This window comes from Buteo buteo, chromosome 8, assembly GCF_964188355.1.
Source record: "Buteo buteo chromosome 8, bButBut1.hap1.1, whole genome shotgun sequence".
Taxonomy (NCBI): Eukaryota; Metazoa; Chordata; class Aves; order Accipitriformes; family Accipitridae; genus Buteo; species Buteo buteo.
The window spans coordinates 45957242-45976269 of NC_134178.1; the positions used below are offsets into that span (position 1 = coordinate 45957242).

A 19028-nucleotide genomic window follows, 5' to 3' on the forward strand; every position below is an offset into this window, starting at 1 on the left:
TTTAACTGTGGCCCCTATGCTCCCTGGATGCTCATTTCACAACAACTTTTGCTTAAATGTCTTTCTCCGCTTTTTCTTTTTATCAGGAAGCTGTGACAAGCAGGAACAGAACCAAAATTTTGCCATGTTGAAAACGGCTTATCAGAAAGCAATAAGATATCTCCTTGCTATCCCATCTCATTAAACATAACAGCTTCTAAACTGCACAAGAAGCAAGCATGCTACAGCCAGCAGCTTCAGTCACTTCACAAGTCTAGCTTATTTGTGTGAACACCACACTGCCTTTGAGCTGAATTTAAAAAGCCTATGCAAAATTAGCACTGCCTAATTACAAGACTGCGTATCACAACAAATATAGAACAAGTAGTAGAACAAAAGCTCCAGAGAACTCAGATTTTCCAGTCTATCTTTGAAACCTAGAACATAAAAACTATTTCACTCTTAAGTTACTACACGCACTTGTGTAACACTCTGGAGAAGCTTTCTTCAAACATGCACACGATTGTATGTGCACTTCAGAGAGGTACCCTGGCATGGTGATTTCCCAGAAGTGGTTTTGGGGATTTCTCCATAATGCTGCCTGGTAGGCACTTCCTTGCCTCTACACGAATGCGAGAGGTGACCCTGCTTAAGCCCTGTTGTGTTGATTTTGTGATCCCTTTTCTGTCGCACCACTGCGGGTCCTTTGCTCATCCACCCTGTCAGTCGCTCCCTCGCAGGGCTGCTAGTTACTCTCTCCCTCCCTCATCGTTCCCAGCTCAAAGCCCTCCTGACAAGGTCAGCCATCCTGCTGGCAAAGATGCCTTTGTCCTGCCTTAGCGAGGTAGGTCCCATCTCTCCCAGGCAGACCCTGCAAAGAGGGTCCCACGGTTGCAGAACCCAAACCCCTGTTGCCAAGACCAGCTCCGCAACCAACTGCTGATGCGCGTTGCCAGCAGCCTCATCCTCGCACCCTTTCCCTTACTGGAAGGATGAAGGAGACCACTACCCAGACCCTGGGTCCCTGACAATCACCCCCAGGGCTGTGTAGTCAGTATGTATGCAAAACTGATATTCTATGCAATACAATACATACTGACTTGTAAAAGTTACACATCCATGATTTCAGCACTTCTCAGAGCAAACACTTTAACAATCCAATAACTCAATTCAGTGTTTAAAACAAGGTGTATATATAGAATATCCTGCATGGGATTAGTACCATTATTGGGTGAAATACACTTTTTAACACATATCCAAAATGAATGCTGGCAGTAAGACAATACTGTGAAACCTTAAGCTGAAATGAAAGAAAACCTGAAGCCTGAGTAGGGTGAAAAGAAGTATAAAGTTTTCCTTATTTGACTGGGTAAAATTTAATTTATCAAGGAAACAAAACTTGTTAAAAAAAGAGCACTATGTAATGATTACACTTAAACTGCAGAAAAAAATTAATACTCTGAATGCCATTTAAAGGACATAATAATGGAAATTAAGTGCCAAAAATTCCAAGTGCTCATGCAATTTATATCTAATTTAACTTGGAAAGGAAGCCAATGACTTCAAAAGAAGAGTTTTGTTCTTATTTTCTGGAAATTATACAAGTTACATCTACCCTCTTATAAAACCATTTTCTCATCTTTTACTTAGTATGAAAAAAAAATCACTAGAATATTAATCCAAAGCTAAAGTGTAACAGCAAGAATAATTTTCAGATGCATTTATTCTTAAAATACCAGTTAATTAAAAACCATAGCATTTTTTAAAAGCCAGAACAGCAAGCTAATATACTAGAGAAGTGGTACAAAGCAGGTGGAAAGCAGTAAGCATTACTAGATGTACAGTAAGCAGGTGGAAAACCTTTACTTCTCAAAGTTGTTACTGTGCATCTAAAATAACCGGCCAACTTCTAAATGGTCCTTATTGAAATAACTGAAATAACAGCTTGTTAGAAGAATATAGACAATATATACAATTTTGTGAATTAGTTACAATTGAGAATACAATGCAACACTAAATATAAACATCAGAACCAAAAGACACACTGAAACAAAAACAAGATATGTAGGTTCTGCTCCTGGTTTATTCCATGACCTTATGAAGACTCCCTCTCTGTGCTCAGTAAACATTCCTATTATATAAAGCTTTTGAATGCTTTATAAAGCTCTCAAGAGCATTACACAGATTTTTTTACTGTTATATGCACTTTTTAAAAAAATCAATATACATATTTATAAAATACTTAAGTACTGCAAAACCACTTTTTATACAAGGATCTGTTAAAGACTTCACCAAGTTGATCTTTGGAAGGAAAAAATAGTAGTAAATTTTCTGTAAAAATTATAGAACTGAGATTCCATTTGAAAGCTTTCCAGTCTTTCTCCCAATTGTAGAGAGCCATGTGCATGTTACAAACTGTCCCCAACAGTCAGCCTGATTCTACATAGTTTTTCACCATTTGGTATTAGGTGAAATAGGCCATATAAATTAATTAATTTTGTGAATTTAAGCAGTCTAAAGCTGTTCTGTGAGAGTGAAGTTCCTCAAATATGCATCATGACACTTCAAAGTAAACCAAGGCACGAGCCAAATGGCTTCTCAGGACCACCTGGAATTCTGAAGCCACATATGCATATCCTCCAAAGAGCTGGGAGCTTCCCTGTGCTATATTTTTGGTCTCAATCCAGGCAGCCATAATGTCTTACATGTCAGAAATGCTACACAAGCTAGGTGTAGACCTATGTTAGAGATATTGTCTCCCAGAACTTGTTCTTTTTTTGCTAAGTATCTCTCTCATCTGCGAAGACTATTTGTCTACACTGGTTACAACAAACTGTGAGAAGACCTCAGCAACGATCATAGCGTATTTCAAAATGCACTTTGCATCTCTGGAATCACTGAAGCCTTCTGTGATACATCTGATGCTGTCAAAAACAGGTTTCAGGCAAAATGTTATTCATCTGACACTGTCGATATATGTTTTATCTCAGCCACATTATATTCATTGCAACGTAGCAGATGCCAAAATCCAGAAGTAGACCCAGAGGCCAAACAAAAATGACAATGTACCAACAACGGGTTCTTCAGCATTATCATTTGTCCATTCTCACTAGCAGACCTTCCACTCCCGTATGCTACGCTTTCACGCATCTAGCTGTAGAAGTGCTTATCTGCTGTCCTACATCAACAAAATTAAAAGTTCCCAAGACCACTTCGTAGCTATAGTACTAACAAGACTGACTCAATGAAGGCAATTCACACAACAAAGACAGACATTTCAGTCATGCTAGTATGATCCTGGACTGTTCAAGCACAGTGGTCACAGTGTTGAAGACTGCTCAGTACAAAGATATGATTATCTTAACTGAAGGACTTACCCGCCTAATACATAGTCCCATAAAATCTTTGGTCTGGCTATGAAAAGCTACACTTCAGAAACCACAATAGGATTCATCAACAAGTTATGCAATAAAAAAACAGCTTGTCAGTGTGACTCACACGGGCTGATCACCAAAAAAAAAAAGGAGTAAGCCTTTTACAGCATGAGATTTGTGGTAACTGTAGCTAAGGATCACCAGAGCAACTACCTGCTGATACTTACTCACAAACTACCCTGGATTCTACTCACAAATTACTGCACCTTCACATTTAGATCAGCAAGAATTGTCCAAACTTTACTACTTATTCATGCCACCAAGAAAATTGCCATTCTGTATTAACCTATAGCTCTTCATCTCTTCTCAGTCTACATTCTGACCAAACAACCTCAGAAATGCAAATACTAATTTTCAACCCTCCCTCCAATTTCAGGCTTGATCTATAGGAACTTTAGTTGATTATTTCTCCCAGCTAGTTCTTCATTGTTAGCTGCACTCAGTACTGTCACATTACTTTGTCACCTCAATTTTATTCTACCCATTAAATCCATCAGTGGCACACTCAAAGGTATTTAAATACAGTCATCTGTAGTTAAAATTAGAAGTGCTGACAACTACATGACCATACCATTCACCATTCATTTCCACCCTACAGAAGACATTTTGAAAAGCAAGATTCTCTGTATATTCTCACCGAAAATGTTCAAGGACACAGTTTTGAAAAGCAGCAGAACCTTCTGAAATCCACAAACCAGTGCTCTCCTTTGGGAAATAGCCCTAACCAAGCAGGGTCAAGGGGGTCCAGTATTCTACACACAACTTCCCAGGCAAAAGTGCTTCTGCAGTAGTCACTAACAGAATAGGCACATCTTGCAGGAAAAGATTTGCTACTGGAGAGATTCAAATAGTGGTACAGCTCCATGCTGTATCACTCATGTATCATAAGCAGTTGTTCATTATTTGATAAGAGTGGATTTCATCTAGTCATCATTGATATTCAATGTAAAATCCCAGCTTGGGTGATCTACCCACAGCATGGTACATACTCCAGCTGCAACTCCTCCCTATTACAAGGACAGGTGTATGACTGACTTTTTTTGTTTGGATTTATGAGCTAATTAAACTCGGATTATAATTTAAAAGAAGATTTAGCTGATGTAACTACTAAGTGCTGTGGTCCTTGATGTTCTTTAATTACAGAGCCTGTGCTTGTCTACCTCTGCCCTGAACCATTCCTGCTTGCTAACCCGATTTTTAGACATAAAACTAATAAGATTGCAGGAAAGTAAAAGAAGGCTGTACAACGTTTCTGCCATAATAGTTAGAACTACAGACTCAGAAAAATGCCTGGTGATAATTGGCATTGTCAGGGCAAAAGAGGGCAATGAATCTCACGGCCAACCAGGAGCAGAAAGGTTAAGACCAGAAACAGCAATTCCCATACAATAAGCTGCCACAGAACCAAAAGCCTAGGCCAAAATCTTATTTTGACTGTTTTACAGGTAAATGAGGCAATCTACTTAAATGAACTCCTAGTTTTTTTAGACCCATTTAAAACCTAATTTGAAAAGCATATGATAATTTGGCAATTTGCAAATTTTAGCTGCAGGTCATTTTCCCCTATCTTTTCAATCCATTTTTTAAACATTTAAAAATATCTTGTGACACACTAACATATGCCATTCTTTGAAGGGAACCTGACAAAGTCAGGTTCTGCTTTAAAGATGCACTTGTTGCTGTTCCATGTGTTAATGACAAACTCACTTTGAACCCGTATCACTAAGTTGAAGAAATTCCTAAAATCATTTTTAAGTTGTTATCCAGTGAAACATTAACACCCCAACACCAGGAAAAAACATGCGATGTTCATTAATACTTGATGTGCACTTTTCACTTACTGGTTTTTATTAAATAGATTTTTAGTCCTGTTTTTCTTCTAATATAAATCATAACAGCAACGCCATATAAATAACTGCTATCAGATATAAGAATGGGTAGGACCACATCATCATCATCTTTACCTCTTTAATTTTGTTCCTCTTCTCTCGGATATCCGGGTCTGCTGGTTCTCCACTGTTTATCCCTATAAGATTTGGTAAAGGAACAGGGGGCAGTGGCTTGCTGTCTTTCTTTTTCAACTCTTGCACTACTTTGTTCTTTTCTGTCTGAATCTCAGCTTGAATCTCATCACGCGATTTCTTCAATTTCTCCTTAGCCTCTTCCAGAGCCTTTTCATGATCTGCTCGGATCTTATTTCTCAGACGTTCCTCTTCTTCTCTAGAGACACAAATGCTAGTCAGCATCTCATTACTAAAAACACATTGCTTATAAACAAACTGCAGCTTCACAACAGAAGCCACATCCCAAGTTAGTTTACTCTAAGTAATTCTAATGATTCAGGCAAGTTTACTGAATTGTGTTAGTACACAACGCTACACTATTTTTGCCATGAACCCAAAAGAACAGCGCACACATCCACAACACTATTGTAGAAAAATGTATCAGAAGGGTTTTCTAGATTATTCAGCACCTTTGCTTGCCTACTCAAGAATTTAGAGAGGAAAAGCCCTACATCTGTTCTTCAACTAGAGGACACGTGCAGAGGCATATTGAGCAATCATTCAGTTAAAAAATAAAATCAGAAGGGCTCCTCCTTGCCTTCTGTACAATAAATACATAGTACACAACTTCTCAAGACTGAAGTAACTACTACAAAAAAAAAAATCACAGCCAGTACTTTTATTAATAATGAGGTGTAAGCTGCAAGGGCTGCAAACCCCACCACAGCATGTTTTGTCTTCAGTTCAGAACTCATTGTTCCAATCAGTACGGTCCATAAACCTCACAAGTTAAATGCAGAGTTAATTATAAGGCCATTTAGGAACGTAAGAGCTTTTAGTAAAGCATGATTTTGAAACTCACTGTCAATAAAACCAACATCATCTTGTTTCTAAGCACAATTTTCCATCATGATCTTTAATGATTAGTAAAAGTTCTGAGGTTCACACACCAAACAAAGACTGCTGTTTTAAAGCCTGGGTTAAACAAGAGGTTATTCTAACAACAGACAAAAATGGCCCATTCCAGTCCTAAAACATTTCAAGGCATCAGAAAGATACACATCAGACTCCCAATATAACACAACCTTTTCAAGCTTCTTTAAAATATAGAGTTGCTCAATGACTAATGTGAGCCAAAATAGTTGTAGGGATTTAAAACAAGCACTAGCTACAAAACACACACTCCCTCCCTGTTTCCTCCCCCAGGCAAAAATACTTTCTCCCCAAAGAGCATTAAGGAGAAGACAGTGGATAATGGAAAGGAAAGAAGGCAAGCAGCAAACCATATGTGAAATACCAAGCTTGGCATAACTGCTTTTAGGAGGAACTGAGAGACTTGACCGATATCATGTGGTTTTTCCACTATACTGAAAAAATACCAATGAAAAGGAACAACCACCATTTGGTATGTGAGAATTAGAATAGAAGAGTTCAGCTGGAAGGGACCTACAGCAGCCATCTAGTCCAACTGCAACTAAAAGCCAATCCAAAGTTTACAGACAAAAATAAACACGAGATTGACAACTGTTAACCAAACACTGACAACAAATACAGGAATGTATCTATGTATTTAAATTGGGATATTTTTCCTACAAAGGTTATTAGAAATATTTGACAAAGTCTATGATAAACGGGTAACATTTCCAAAGATTCAAACAAATTTTAAGTAACTCACTGGGGTGCTGTCTTGGAATATCTGGAGATATGGACAGATCTTACTGAGCTTTGCAAGTATAATAGAACTGTTTTTATTAATCTCACAGATCAAGATCATGTCACATCTGTTATAGAGCACTGCTTCACCTTTACAAAGAAAGGTCAAAGAATGAAGCTAATAACGAATAACTTGCACAGAGTTATGATACAATACTATCAGAGCAATCCCACCAGACTGGTCCATTTCCTGCAAGGTTTATAACAGTTACAGTCCTCTGCCTAAGGAGAGTTGATTTTAAGTCAAAGTGCAATAAATTAAGCTTTTAGTTCCAGAAATGCACAGTTCAAACCCCCAGTGCGCTAGCCCTGACTGCTATCTCATAAACATCCAGTATATTTTAAAGTTAAAATTTATACACTTCTTTGCTCCAGTCTTTAGCTTGGACTGAAAAGCTCAAATAGAGACTTTTTTTAGGCACATGGTTTCTTCTCAATTTGACAAAGTCTGACATCACTTGATGTCATCCAGAAAATAACTTGCCAGTTTACAGGCCAATGTGCATAGCATGCAGGGGGAAAACCACGGTACTACAACATAAATGCTCTCAGCAAAATATATTGTTACACAAAGAGTGTTTTATTAGCCCTTACATTTTTCTTAAGTGCTATTAGGTTTGCATTTTAAAAAGTTATAGTAGCATTATTACCTTTCGATATTTCAGTACCAGAAATACAATGCAATGTTTTAACAGATGCACTGACTAAAAGGCATTCAAACTGAAGTTCTTCAGCTGCTTTTCTCACGTCACATCCATGTTTCTCCCTAACAATAAAAAATGAAGGACTGAGCTCCTCACTTTGACTATCAAATCCAAGCTCATTTTAACACTGTTGAACAGTAACAGTCCTTCTCTCCTTCATCTGTAGAGCAAAGAAACAACTTTCAAGGTGGCAAAAGGCTAGTCTAAAGAGTGAAAAATACAAGCAATACCATTTAGGATAACTTTTACTTCTACTGTGACCCATTTATGGGGGGAAGATAACTTTCCCGTATTCCTGTAAAAGTTACTCACATTCTATTGCGTCAGCAACATGCTCAGTTCAATAACAAAAGCAGCTGAAAACTACTATCAACTGAAAAATTTGAAATCATAGATTTGTAGTCTGGAAAGCTTTTCCAAGGCTAGGAGAGGGCTCTGCGTAAGATGCAGCTGGAGAGAATAAGAACAAGGTCACCAGAACGAGACATCACTCCCCGCAGTCATGTTCTCACCAAGAGACAGCACGCTGTACAGGAGCCAAAGAGATGGTTTACAGAGAATGAGAAACAGGAAGAATCAAAATACTTCAGTGTGAGGATAATGTATTTTAGAGGTGTTTCTCATTTTCAGAACTCAGTTTCCTGGAGGCAAGTGACAGCCTTTACTTTCTGACTAGATCTACTAATGTTTTGTTAACAGTTGTTGAAATTCTTTTTGCAAAGGATCAACCATCAACCATGAAAAACCTGGAATTTTAGGAAAACAGGGTAACAATGTATCTCAGACCTCAATAAAAAGATGTCCAAGGTATATTCACATTCACCTAATTTGAAGAGGATGGTTTACAATAAGTCTGCTTTATTCATAAATAGAAATGGTTTTGGTAAAACCCACGGTTAACATGCATGTCCCCAAACACGATCCCCGTGTGAAAAAGATTAATGATGTTTGAGTGTTATAGTGAGTCTGACTCACTAAAATGAGTCACTGGTGATGTGCTTTGTGCACCTTCATGGTTTTGTACCATCAAAATCAAGTGCCATGAAGATTTTACCTTTACCTTTCCTTTAAATTTTCAGTCCCAGGTGCTGCATACAACAGTAATAATAAAAGCTCCATCACTCTAGCAACTTCATCTATTTCTAGATTCAAAACTGGATGAAACAGCCATAAATTGCAAAACAAGTTTTGAATTCACGTCTGTTTACACTGCAGGAACCACTATATAAACATACAAAAGCTGTTGATTTCTACAGCACTATAATCCAATTAGAGTCATTAAAGAGGTTTGAATGACAGTCTACTTTCCTTCAGTCACTCAGCAGAATACGTAAATATTTGAAGAAAATACACAGCGACTCAATAGAGATGAAAAATTCTAGCACTAACTGTATGATCAGCTCCAAGTCTTCCAGGAAATGACATTCTGAGACAAACGTAAGAAAACAGTAAGATGAAGAGAAAGGTCAACAGGTATTTGAGGGAGTTTACAGGAGATAGTACAAGAGCTTCTTCTGCAGACAGATATTCTCTATGCAATTACCAATGATGGACAGCATGAGCTACAAGAAATGTCATATTCTACATTCCAGCTGAAGACATGTTTTACCAAATATATTCAAGTATATGACCCTAATGGAAGAAAAAGCACACCCCTAAATACCAACACCACATGTTTCTTCTGAGTTCTTAAGCAACAAGAACTAAGTGAAAATACAGAATAAAGTTAAGAGAATGAGAAGACTGGAAATGTGTGAGCAGCTGACACCCTGCCCCCCCAAGTCACAGCCAAACACCAACAAGCTCCCCATCCAGCATAAGAAAGAGTCAGCAACAGTTTAATGCACATAGATAGCCCTACATTCAAATACTCAAAGAAAAGAGACCTCCAAAAGGATCAATCTAAAAATACAAGATTAGAAAGAATCCCAGCATAAACACATATACCAAAATGTGTCAAACAGCTTCCCTATCCAACTACACACCCCACTTCTAGGCAACATAAGCAAACTCTTAAAACAGAGTATTCTGAGTACATCTTCGAAACCTTACCTAACAGAAAGCTGCCGCTTCCTTCTAGTTATCCCAACAACTTACTCTAAAGTCTCAAGACAGAGGTTCAAGTACCATGAAACTACAGCAGTAGCTACTTCAAAACAAGCAATATTATTAAAAGAATCTGTAATTAGACTATTTTTGCCAGCAAGAACCATAAATAGACCTAATAATTAGAATCTGAAACTAGAAACAGGTGCAAGTTTTTTTTAAACACTGTGATTAACTATTCCAGCTGCTTATGCAGGAACACTGTACACTCTCAAAGCATCCACGAACTAAGTGTCATTCAGAAAAGACCACAAATTATAACACTCAATAACCGAATCACTAACCAAAACTTAATGTGCTTTAATTATGCACCCAGTAGTGAGCCTTCTGAACTTAGCAGCTACCAAAGCTTCACTTGCCAAGACAATGACTTAATGTCTCTTCCATCTGCTGTGACACAACAGGCTCTCTAGAAACTGAATTGCAAAAAAACAAAAATGCTTTCAAACTTCTTTGTAAGATTCGAGATCAAAAAAGAAAATAAAAATTAGAATGGAGTCAAGAAAACTGGCCACCAGCAACTGTTCTCTCACACTAAAAAGCAGAGCACTGGGTCACTATAAGCAAAAGGGCAAGCAGCTTATTATCATTTGGATTTTCAGCAGATAGATATACAAGAACTGTTAAGGCACATAAAGATTTGTGTAAGTGTCACCCAGAAACAAACCCCTGTGCAGAAATTCTGAACTTCTACCCTTTTGTCAAGTTTGATCTTCAACCAGAGGCTACTTTCAGAGACATGGTGAAACAAAAAGGTAGGCACTAATTAAAAAAAAAAAAAGAAAAGAAAAAAGAAAAAATCTTCGGGAGTCAGTGCCTAAGAAACATTTCACATGTTAACTACAAAAGTTGCTTTTCTTTCCAGTCTTGCAGCATACATGATTTTATAACATCCACACATATTACAACCCCATCATGTTCTCCTAGTATTGGGGAAGATACATTCATGACACACAAGGACACCAGGGATATATATACTGCCCCTCATTGTCCAGAAAATTAACCCAAATTGCAGATTGAGTGGTTTCTTTTAGACAAAGGTGGCGGTGGAATTTATTTCTAGCAAGTGGTTAGATTTGCATATGACATGGGTACTGCTCCGCAAACGCAAGGAACATGAGACAGACTCCTTATCCAAGTCCTCTTATCCCTCCCCATCAAGTTTCAGAAGTTTTTCCTTTTGCCATCACACTTCCCCCTGACCTTTTTCATGTTCCTGTTTCCTGCCTTCCTTTATTATTATTTGTACCAACTCGGGGCTCTGCTAGCTTGCTTCCTTGGTTTTCTAGAAAGGCATGGCCGCCACTCTGAACACCAGTCCTCCTCACTTGCATCATTCAACTTCTTCAGGCCACGCCAGGGAGAGGAGAGAATTAACTCACTGACACAGGCACTCTCCTTCAATCCTAAATACCCCCTCTTAAATTCCATGTAGACCTCCTGCAAACAAAATTTCCTTCCGCTTACGTGCAATAATGATGTCCCTAATTGATTCCTTTTGCTGCCAAGTCTTAGACCACGAATCTGGGCCTTCAGCCACCTTCGTCACTGCTCTCAAAAACTCTCATCTCTATGACGGCACCTCACAGATCCTATTTCAGATCTGCTCTCTTGTCTAAACCAACACCTCAGTCTCTGACATTTCTTTGTAGATAGCTGAGTGTCACCTTCAAGCAAAATGAACTGTAACTTAACTTTTAATCTTCCTCCCACATCTTTTGTTCAGCAGTGGAAATTTCTCCATTGCCCAGATTGCCAGTGTCTGGGCATTCTTCCCATTTCCTAGAACGTGACTACACCTAAATTTTTCTGCTTAACTTCCATGTATTTTAAATGCAGTCTTTCTTAACCCATACAGTTAGAAGCCCTCAGAGCTGGATCTTGTTCTGTTCATCCAGCAATTCTGTTAGAAGACAATCCACTTAACTACTTGCAACCTTACATTGCCTTTCAGTATTTTTTTCTGCAAAACGTGCAATTCATTATATGTGTTTTTCTAGGCACAACAGAAAGAAAACATGGCCACTTCTAGATGTCTGATACGTTAATTCACAGATTTCCATGCTGATCATTAAAGGCCACTGCTGCTTGTTACTCCTGTATCTGTCTCTACCCAATTGTTTTCCTTTATCTTCTAATTTAGGCAGGACCTTTGGAAGCAGCTCTGGAATGAGGACAAGTGAAACCCTTGGGGAATATATTTAGAGAGAATTTCAAAAACACAGATTGAATGGGCACATAGAACTTGCAGAAGCGAGTGTGAAGAGTTGAAGCACATCCCTTATGCATGAAGACCAAGCCCTCCGCAAAACTACAAGCCAAAAAATTCCTTAGTATTGTTAGGTATCTTTTATAAGATTTTGGAATGTAGCCAGAATCTTCATAAATCATCATAAGGTAATACACCCAATTAAATACTTCATTAACAAAGTGCATTAGCATATAAGACATCTCTTGTTTTCTTTTACTACAATAATAAAAAGTACAAAACATAGCTTCCAGTTCAGAACAAAACAGTACAGATTCCACTATCAAATGTAGAATATGTGTAACTTCTGAAGAGGAAAAAAAAAAAGACATGCAGACAAGGGGTCATCCTTCAGGAATTATTTGCTTCCATGTTATGAATGTTAACATGAGCAGAATTGGGAAAATTTATCTTGAGATTTTGTCAAGTGCTGTGACCATTACCAAAGGAATGTGTTCCTCACCTCTGTCTACAGCAGCCATGTAATCCCAAGTGTCAACTCAAAAAAGAAGGGTGCCAAGCTCAAGTTAATGGCTTTCTTGGAACCTGCAAGCACTGCCATAGCTAGTATAGTCAACTTCAGCTTTACTATGAAGGAAGGGTAGATCCTTTCTGCAAACACTCCAACGGTTGCATTCATATTAGCAGCCAGGCATTTGTCAATGCTAAGAAGGGTCACTAGAGACTACGTAAGCATTTTAAGCTCATATGAAATTTCTTAGTTTTGTAGTTACAGTATCAGCTGAAACAGATTTTCAGAAGAAGCAGATCAACTATTTCAGGAAGAAATATGATACTTTAAGACTACAACAGCAACGAATGCAACTTTCATTAGTGAGGAGCAAATAAAAATATAAATTACACATAACACTTTACAAGTTTTCAACTACATATAAGCAAACTCATTCAGTTTTTAGTGTCTTAATGTCATTCAGGTACGAAAACACTTCGTTAGGAAAAGCGATAGATGCATAAAGTTCAACAATGTTGAGTTTTCAATCACTACAGCTCTATCAAATGCATCTCATTTAGATCCTTTCTGCTTATACGATATAAAAGAGAATACAATTACATTTGCCTCACAGCACTAACATATAATCAAAAGCAGGCATTACTTCAGAATTTTTGCTGATTAAAGAAACTTCATTTAACAGCTGCAGCTAATTACTTCTGTGCAGAATATTAAGACTCTGCAGAACAAGGTCTTAAATTTGATTGTCAAAGCACTTACAATGCTAATATAGAGGAAAAAAATATATTATTTTTTTTTAGGAATCAATCTTACTTCTAGAAAAGGACACTGAAAAGCCTAAGTCTTAATAAAAGGTTATGAAATTTAAGATCTCTTCATGTTTTATCAGGAAGCCTGAATGAGAATAATGTTGCTACTGGCCCTGTGTAAAAGCATTTAAAATAGGTTCCTGTCTCCCAGCACCATACTGACTGGAGCATCATATCTTCCTTTCCAATTAGTACCCCAATGAGATAGATTTCTTTTTTTTTTTTTTCTTAGTAATGAAGATGGAAGAACTTTACAAGAAGCAGGAGTGAAAAATAATATAGACTATAGGAATAAAAAACAGAAAAAGAAATCCGTATTGAACAAGAGAATTGGGTAGGATAAAAAGTTAGAAATTAGCAAGATAGTAAGAACAAACTGGAAATAGAGAGTTTATTTTGATGTGGTATTCAAACAGCACCAAACACTAGTAGGATAATTTTAATTAAAAATTGCAGAAGCCTACTACAATTAACAATGTCGAAACACAGAATTTTCTACTACAAACCACTCTAGGTATCCAAGTATCACTCTAGGTTGCTGAAAACACTGCTGTTGTACAAGTTTAGATCTATATGTAGCAATGTATTTACACTCTACTCTCCACATTCAAGTCTAGGACAGTACGGACAAACATCTTGCATACTATATTATTTATTGCTATAAAAGACAGTTTGATCAAGGAAGAATAATATATAGCTGGTCCTGTGATACTGAGAAAGCAATGAACTGGGTTCTCATGCAAGAGCAATGCATCATCTCTGCTTCCTATTAAAGAAGGCATCTTACAAATAAGCACATTTAGATATAGGACAAAGCAGTCCTCCTGATGCTGATGGCACAGATCAGATACTGAAGCATATGCTCGAGCAGAAATAAAAGGAACCAGAGCACTCCCATCACACAGCAGCAAGCTCTTAAATATTATGTCCAGTCTGCTACTACTGCCAAAAACTAAGTTTCCAATAGGAAAAAAAAACAAAGAGACAAACCCAGCAACACAAGCCAGGAAGGAAAATAAGAGTGGTGCATTCTACAATTTGGCATATATCACAAAAGTTGCTGCAGAGTCTGAAGCATTACTGTATTTTCCATACCACTCAAAGCTCATCTTTCTCACAGGTCATCATGCTACAATCTTTACAGCAGTTGTTTTTCTTTATTCTACACAAAATTAAGTATTTGTAAACACTTATTTTTCACAATGATAAAAACAAACCTGCATTGATAGCAACTTTTTCCCCCGGAAAACCACATTCCTACTTAAGCTGCCCAATATTAAACAGAATCCTGAAGCTAGCTGGACTTAGGTGGCTAGTTTTATAGATTCAAACACCTGAAAACCAATGAGATTACTGGTTTCTGTTACACCTTAATTCTCACCCTTTTGAACACATGAAGAGCCATATTAAAGGTGCATGTGCAAGTGTAGAACTGGCACTTCATACACTACTTAACATTTTAACATTCTCTGGAATGAAAAGTTTTGGTTTTTCAAAAATATAATTCTTAGATAATTTTTTACCTAAAGAAAATGAATCATGGGTCCCTTTTTGTACAACACCAGCAACTGTTTCAGTATATGCTCTAGGGAAACTTGCACTATGTCTTCAGCACTACAGTGCTGACTTGCTACTCCTTCGCCCCCTGTACTAGCTATGTTGCCCGAGAGTTGTGCCAAGATGGAATGCTGGGTTCATAACCTTACATTTGTCCAGGAATTTTGGGAGGGGATGGGGACAGAAACAAGAACGAAGTGACAACAACGGAACTCCAATCATATATGTGCATCATCACACGGCATCCTTGCTCTCCCTTCTTTCCTGATCTTCTTTGCCCCAGAATTAAAAATCCCCCTTTTGCACATGATACTCCCAGAAGAGGAAAAAGAGGTTCCTGGAGGCATGCAGAAAATCTTCAGGAGTGACTGAAAGGACCCAAATAGCCTCCAGAAACTGAACAAGTTTTAAGTAGGAGCCTTAACCAACTGAGAAATCCCTTTTCCTTCTGCATACCCACATGGTAAAGAAAAGGAATTTCTTAGCACATCTATTGATTACAGCATGCTCTTGTCCAGATAGTTTAGCTCAGTAACAGAACATGTGATATTAGTTTGACTAATAAGCTACAAAGAGTTTTCTAACATTTCACCTGAGGTAGAGAAACAGCAATATATGAGAGAACATTTAAGCAAGAGAAACAGGACTTTAGCTGTTTACCTTCACAAGATATAGCTTGAAAACTTTTCTCCAGCAGATATCAAAGGCTTGCTGAAATCACTGTGTAAGAATGTCACAGAGAAAGCTGCATTAATTCCTTGCAATGGGAAGTGCTAAATATAAACATATTAAATACTTAATATACCAGGATAGCCTCACTCTCCACATGGGGTAGGACAGATGATGCTTCTGCGACATTCCATGTAGACATTATAAGCTTGTTCTAAAATGAAAGAACAAGAGAGGACATACTTGAAAAGAATTTGCCCCCCCAAAAACCCCACACTAAACGTGTGAGTCCAGGAAGAACAACAGTAGAAAGAAGATAACCCCTGATCTACTCTTGTTTTGAAAAAAAGACCAAGCAAACCATAAAACAGACCAAGAAGACTTTTCAAGCAACACAATTAAAAAGCGAACACCTCTGTTAACCCACTTTTATAATTAACTTGATTTTATTTTGTTAAGAACAGAGCTTCAAAGTTTCATTTAGTTTCAAATAACAATTAGAAAAAAATATTACTGTGAGCAGTAATATTAGGCTGACTTTTGAAAGTGTCAAGTAAGTAACCCTAGGAACAGAGCTTGGGACACTAGAAAAGAAAAAAGGTGTGCCAAAAAACTTTTGCTGTATAGAATTGTGTTTGGGGGTAGGGGGTGTTTAAGGAAACTAAGAAGCAGCAATCACTAAAAATTATGAAAATCACTTTAACGTCCTAGTGATACAAAATGGTTAAGGCTGGAGATTTACACCCATAAGAGACTCCACCATTTGCACTCATAGAGGATGACAGACTCCTGCTATCAGTTACTATGTAGGTCAACAACAGAGGAAGAGAAAAATACCTTGACAGGGTTTCACACATATCAGCTTGCAGCAGGAAAAAAAAAAAAAAAAAAAAAGACTTCAGCTACAGTTTCACATTATATTTAAGCCGATTAATACCTAGCTACTGCCAAGTGAAAGGTCCCACTCAGCCTTGCACCAGCTTTGGCACTTGTCAGTGGCGGGTGAACTGATTGAGGGTCTTAACACAGTTAGACTATCTGGGGGCTTCGTAGTGCTCTCCTGGGCATTTGTTTGTTCCGAGCTTTTTTGCATGGACTTAGCTCCCTGAATTAGCTGATGGTGGGGTCGGATGACACCCAAAGCTACCATGGGTAAAGAAGCAGGAGCAATCTTCTCTCTACAGATTAGTCCACACAGCATTCCCTTAACAGAGCCTGCCAAATGTGTAAGTTGTAGCTTTAAGGTGACTGGTATAACAAGAAATAAAATTTAACTGTAGAGCTCTGAGGTAAACAGTCAAAGCCAACAGTAAAAGGCAAGGATCTGCTGGAAACTGAGGACAACTGGATGAAACCATGGTGAGATAAACAAACTGACTGGACAGCCCACACACCATCTAGAGCAGAGATCACCAATGCAAGCATGAGCCGTGGCAGGTTAAGCTTTGGGAAGTTCTTCTGACAAACTCAGAGGAGACCCATCTGCAGACCCAACTTCCAGTTGGAGAGGAGATGACACTGCCTTCACCATCTGCCCCACGTAGAGAAGTCCACCTGTGTGGACTGGTGAGAGAATATCCCTGGATGAGTAAGAGTTGCCCACCATCAGCACAGGTCCCCTCTCCGGATCACCAGCCAGACAGCGCACAGGAATGCAGCCTCCCTGGTGTTGCTGCAGTGAGTCACTGATGGCTGGAAAATTAGTGGTTCTGTAGAAACAAGTCAACTAGCATGTGAAAGATGCTTGTATGTCCACACATGCTGCTGATTTATTTGGTTACAGATTGGTTGTGTATGACCACAGCATTAATACGATCAACAATAATAGTTGGAATATTGGTTTACATAATAAAGGATATTTTAAGTCTATATTCCTTGTATTGGTCACCATCTCTGTGCAAATCATTCTTTTAAGTTTCAGGGCTTTAGTTGCCCTGCAAAAGCAAGCTCCCTTGCTCCTTATGCGGGTACTCAGGAGACCAGGCAACAAGCCAGTCAGCCAGTGGTGAGCTGAGCCAGCTGAAAAAAAAAATCACTGATCATTTCAGGCCAAATCAGGTCTCCTAACTGGCTGACTGCCCAAACACTGCTGTTGGGGCAAGGATATAGGCAAGATTAAATGGCTGGGGACACAGCAGAACAGGACATGAGCATCAGGTGTTAGAGACCTGCATGTTCAGGGATGTTATATTAGAGCCCAAGCTACAAGGACCATGTTTTCTGCATACAAACTCACATGGCCATTACCCACAGTCATTCCCTCCTCTACCCTCACCTCTATCCCCTCACTCAGCCATATGGTTTCCTCTCCTCTAGTTTATCCCAATGATACTGCTTCCTCCATCAGATAAGAGTCACTCCCCACCATCCCAAATGTTATTTATGCCTTACTGAGCACCAACTTGCTTCAAGTGTCTCCTCTCCCCAAGGCCACTCTGATTAGTCTTTGATAGTTCACTCAGCCAATGCCTCTTCTTATACCTCAGACGAACAACATTGATCTTTTTCTACTTAGGGAAAAAGGGGCAGAAAGCAAAAGGCACTATTTCACAGTCATCCCACCCCCTTTTATTTTGCTCTGTGTGCAGTTCCCATCTCCAGGTTCCAAAGAAACAAATTGATTGCTGCTCCTCACCACGACCAAGGCCCTGGCTCAATTTCCTCCTCCAAATTCCTGTTCCTAATCAGGTACTTTTTTCCCTTTTCCACCCCCTATACTGGAAAAATGAGAATTGTATTAACTGAAGCAATGTCCTCTTCCTGATGTCTGTGTTCAAGAGGGGTACCACAGCAAGTATGGTAGCTCCCTCCTTTTATACCACGAGTCTTCTGCACAGCCTGATCTCCAGCAGTAAACCACAAGACTCCCACGGACTGAAGAAAAACAGCTGGAGAAAGTTAGCAATTTAAGGCAATAGCCATGATATTAGACAGTCTTAGCCCCAAAACTCTCAATTGTTCAAATATAAAATAAGTTGACAGCAAAAATACATATAAAGAGAGAAAGGCTACTACAAAGTGAAAGTAGCAAAGAGTGTATAATGTAGACTCAGAGATGGCAAACTTTCAGGTAAGCAGATGGTACTAGACTTTTCTGCACGGGAAACCCCCTGGCAGGTCCTACAGAGCTCTAACGAAGTGACTACCCTCACACAGATGTTCTGTTGATGGAAGCTACCACATTTCCATAATGCTATTTTAACTTGCCCAGCCAGAGTTGCTTTGCACATCCCAGAAGCAAGAGTGCTTTAAATATCATATTGGAAGTTCAGGCGTACTGCTCAGATTTATCTTCCTCCTCCACCTATAATTGTTACCTCATAGCTATATGGTA

The 19028-nt window shown here is 38.6% G+C and overlaps 1 protein-coding gene across 3 annotated transcripts in view; it reads right to left on the reverse strand.

The window, feature by feature from the left end:
* The window catches only part of MAN1A2 (mannosidase alpha class 1A member 2), a 144112-nt gene that overhangs the window by 108416 nt on the left and 16668 nt on the right, over positions 1 to 19028 (reverse strand). For 2 of the 3 annotated variants that reach the window (XR_012651395.1, XM_075034479.1), the window contains exon 2: positions 5378 to 5633. Coding sequence is in view for 1 of the 3 variants with exons in the window: in XM_075034479.1 (XP_074890580.1) it covers positions 5378 to 5633 (256 nt within the window). In the remaining 2 variants the exon portion in view is untranslated. Of the gene's footprint in view, positions 1 to 5377; positions 5634 to 15685; positions 15742 to 19028 lie in introns of those variants that run through there. The other variant, XM_075034481.1, reaches the window with a different exon arrangement.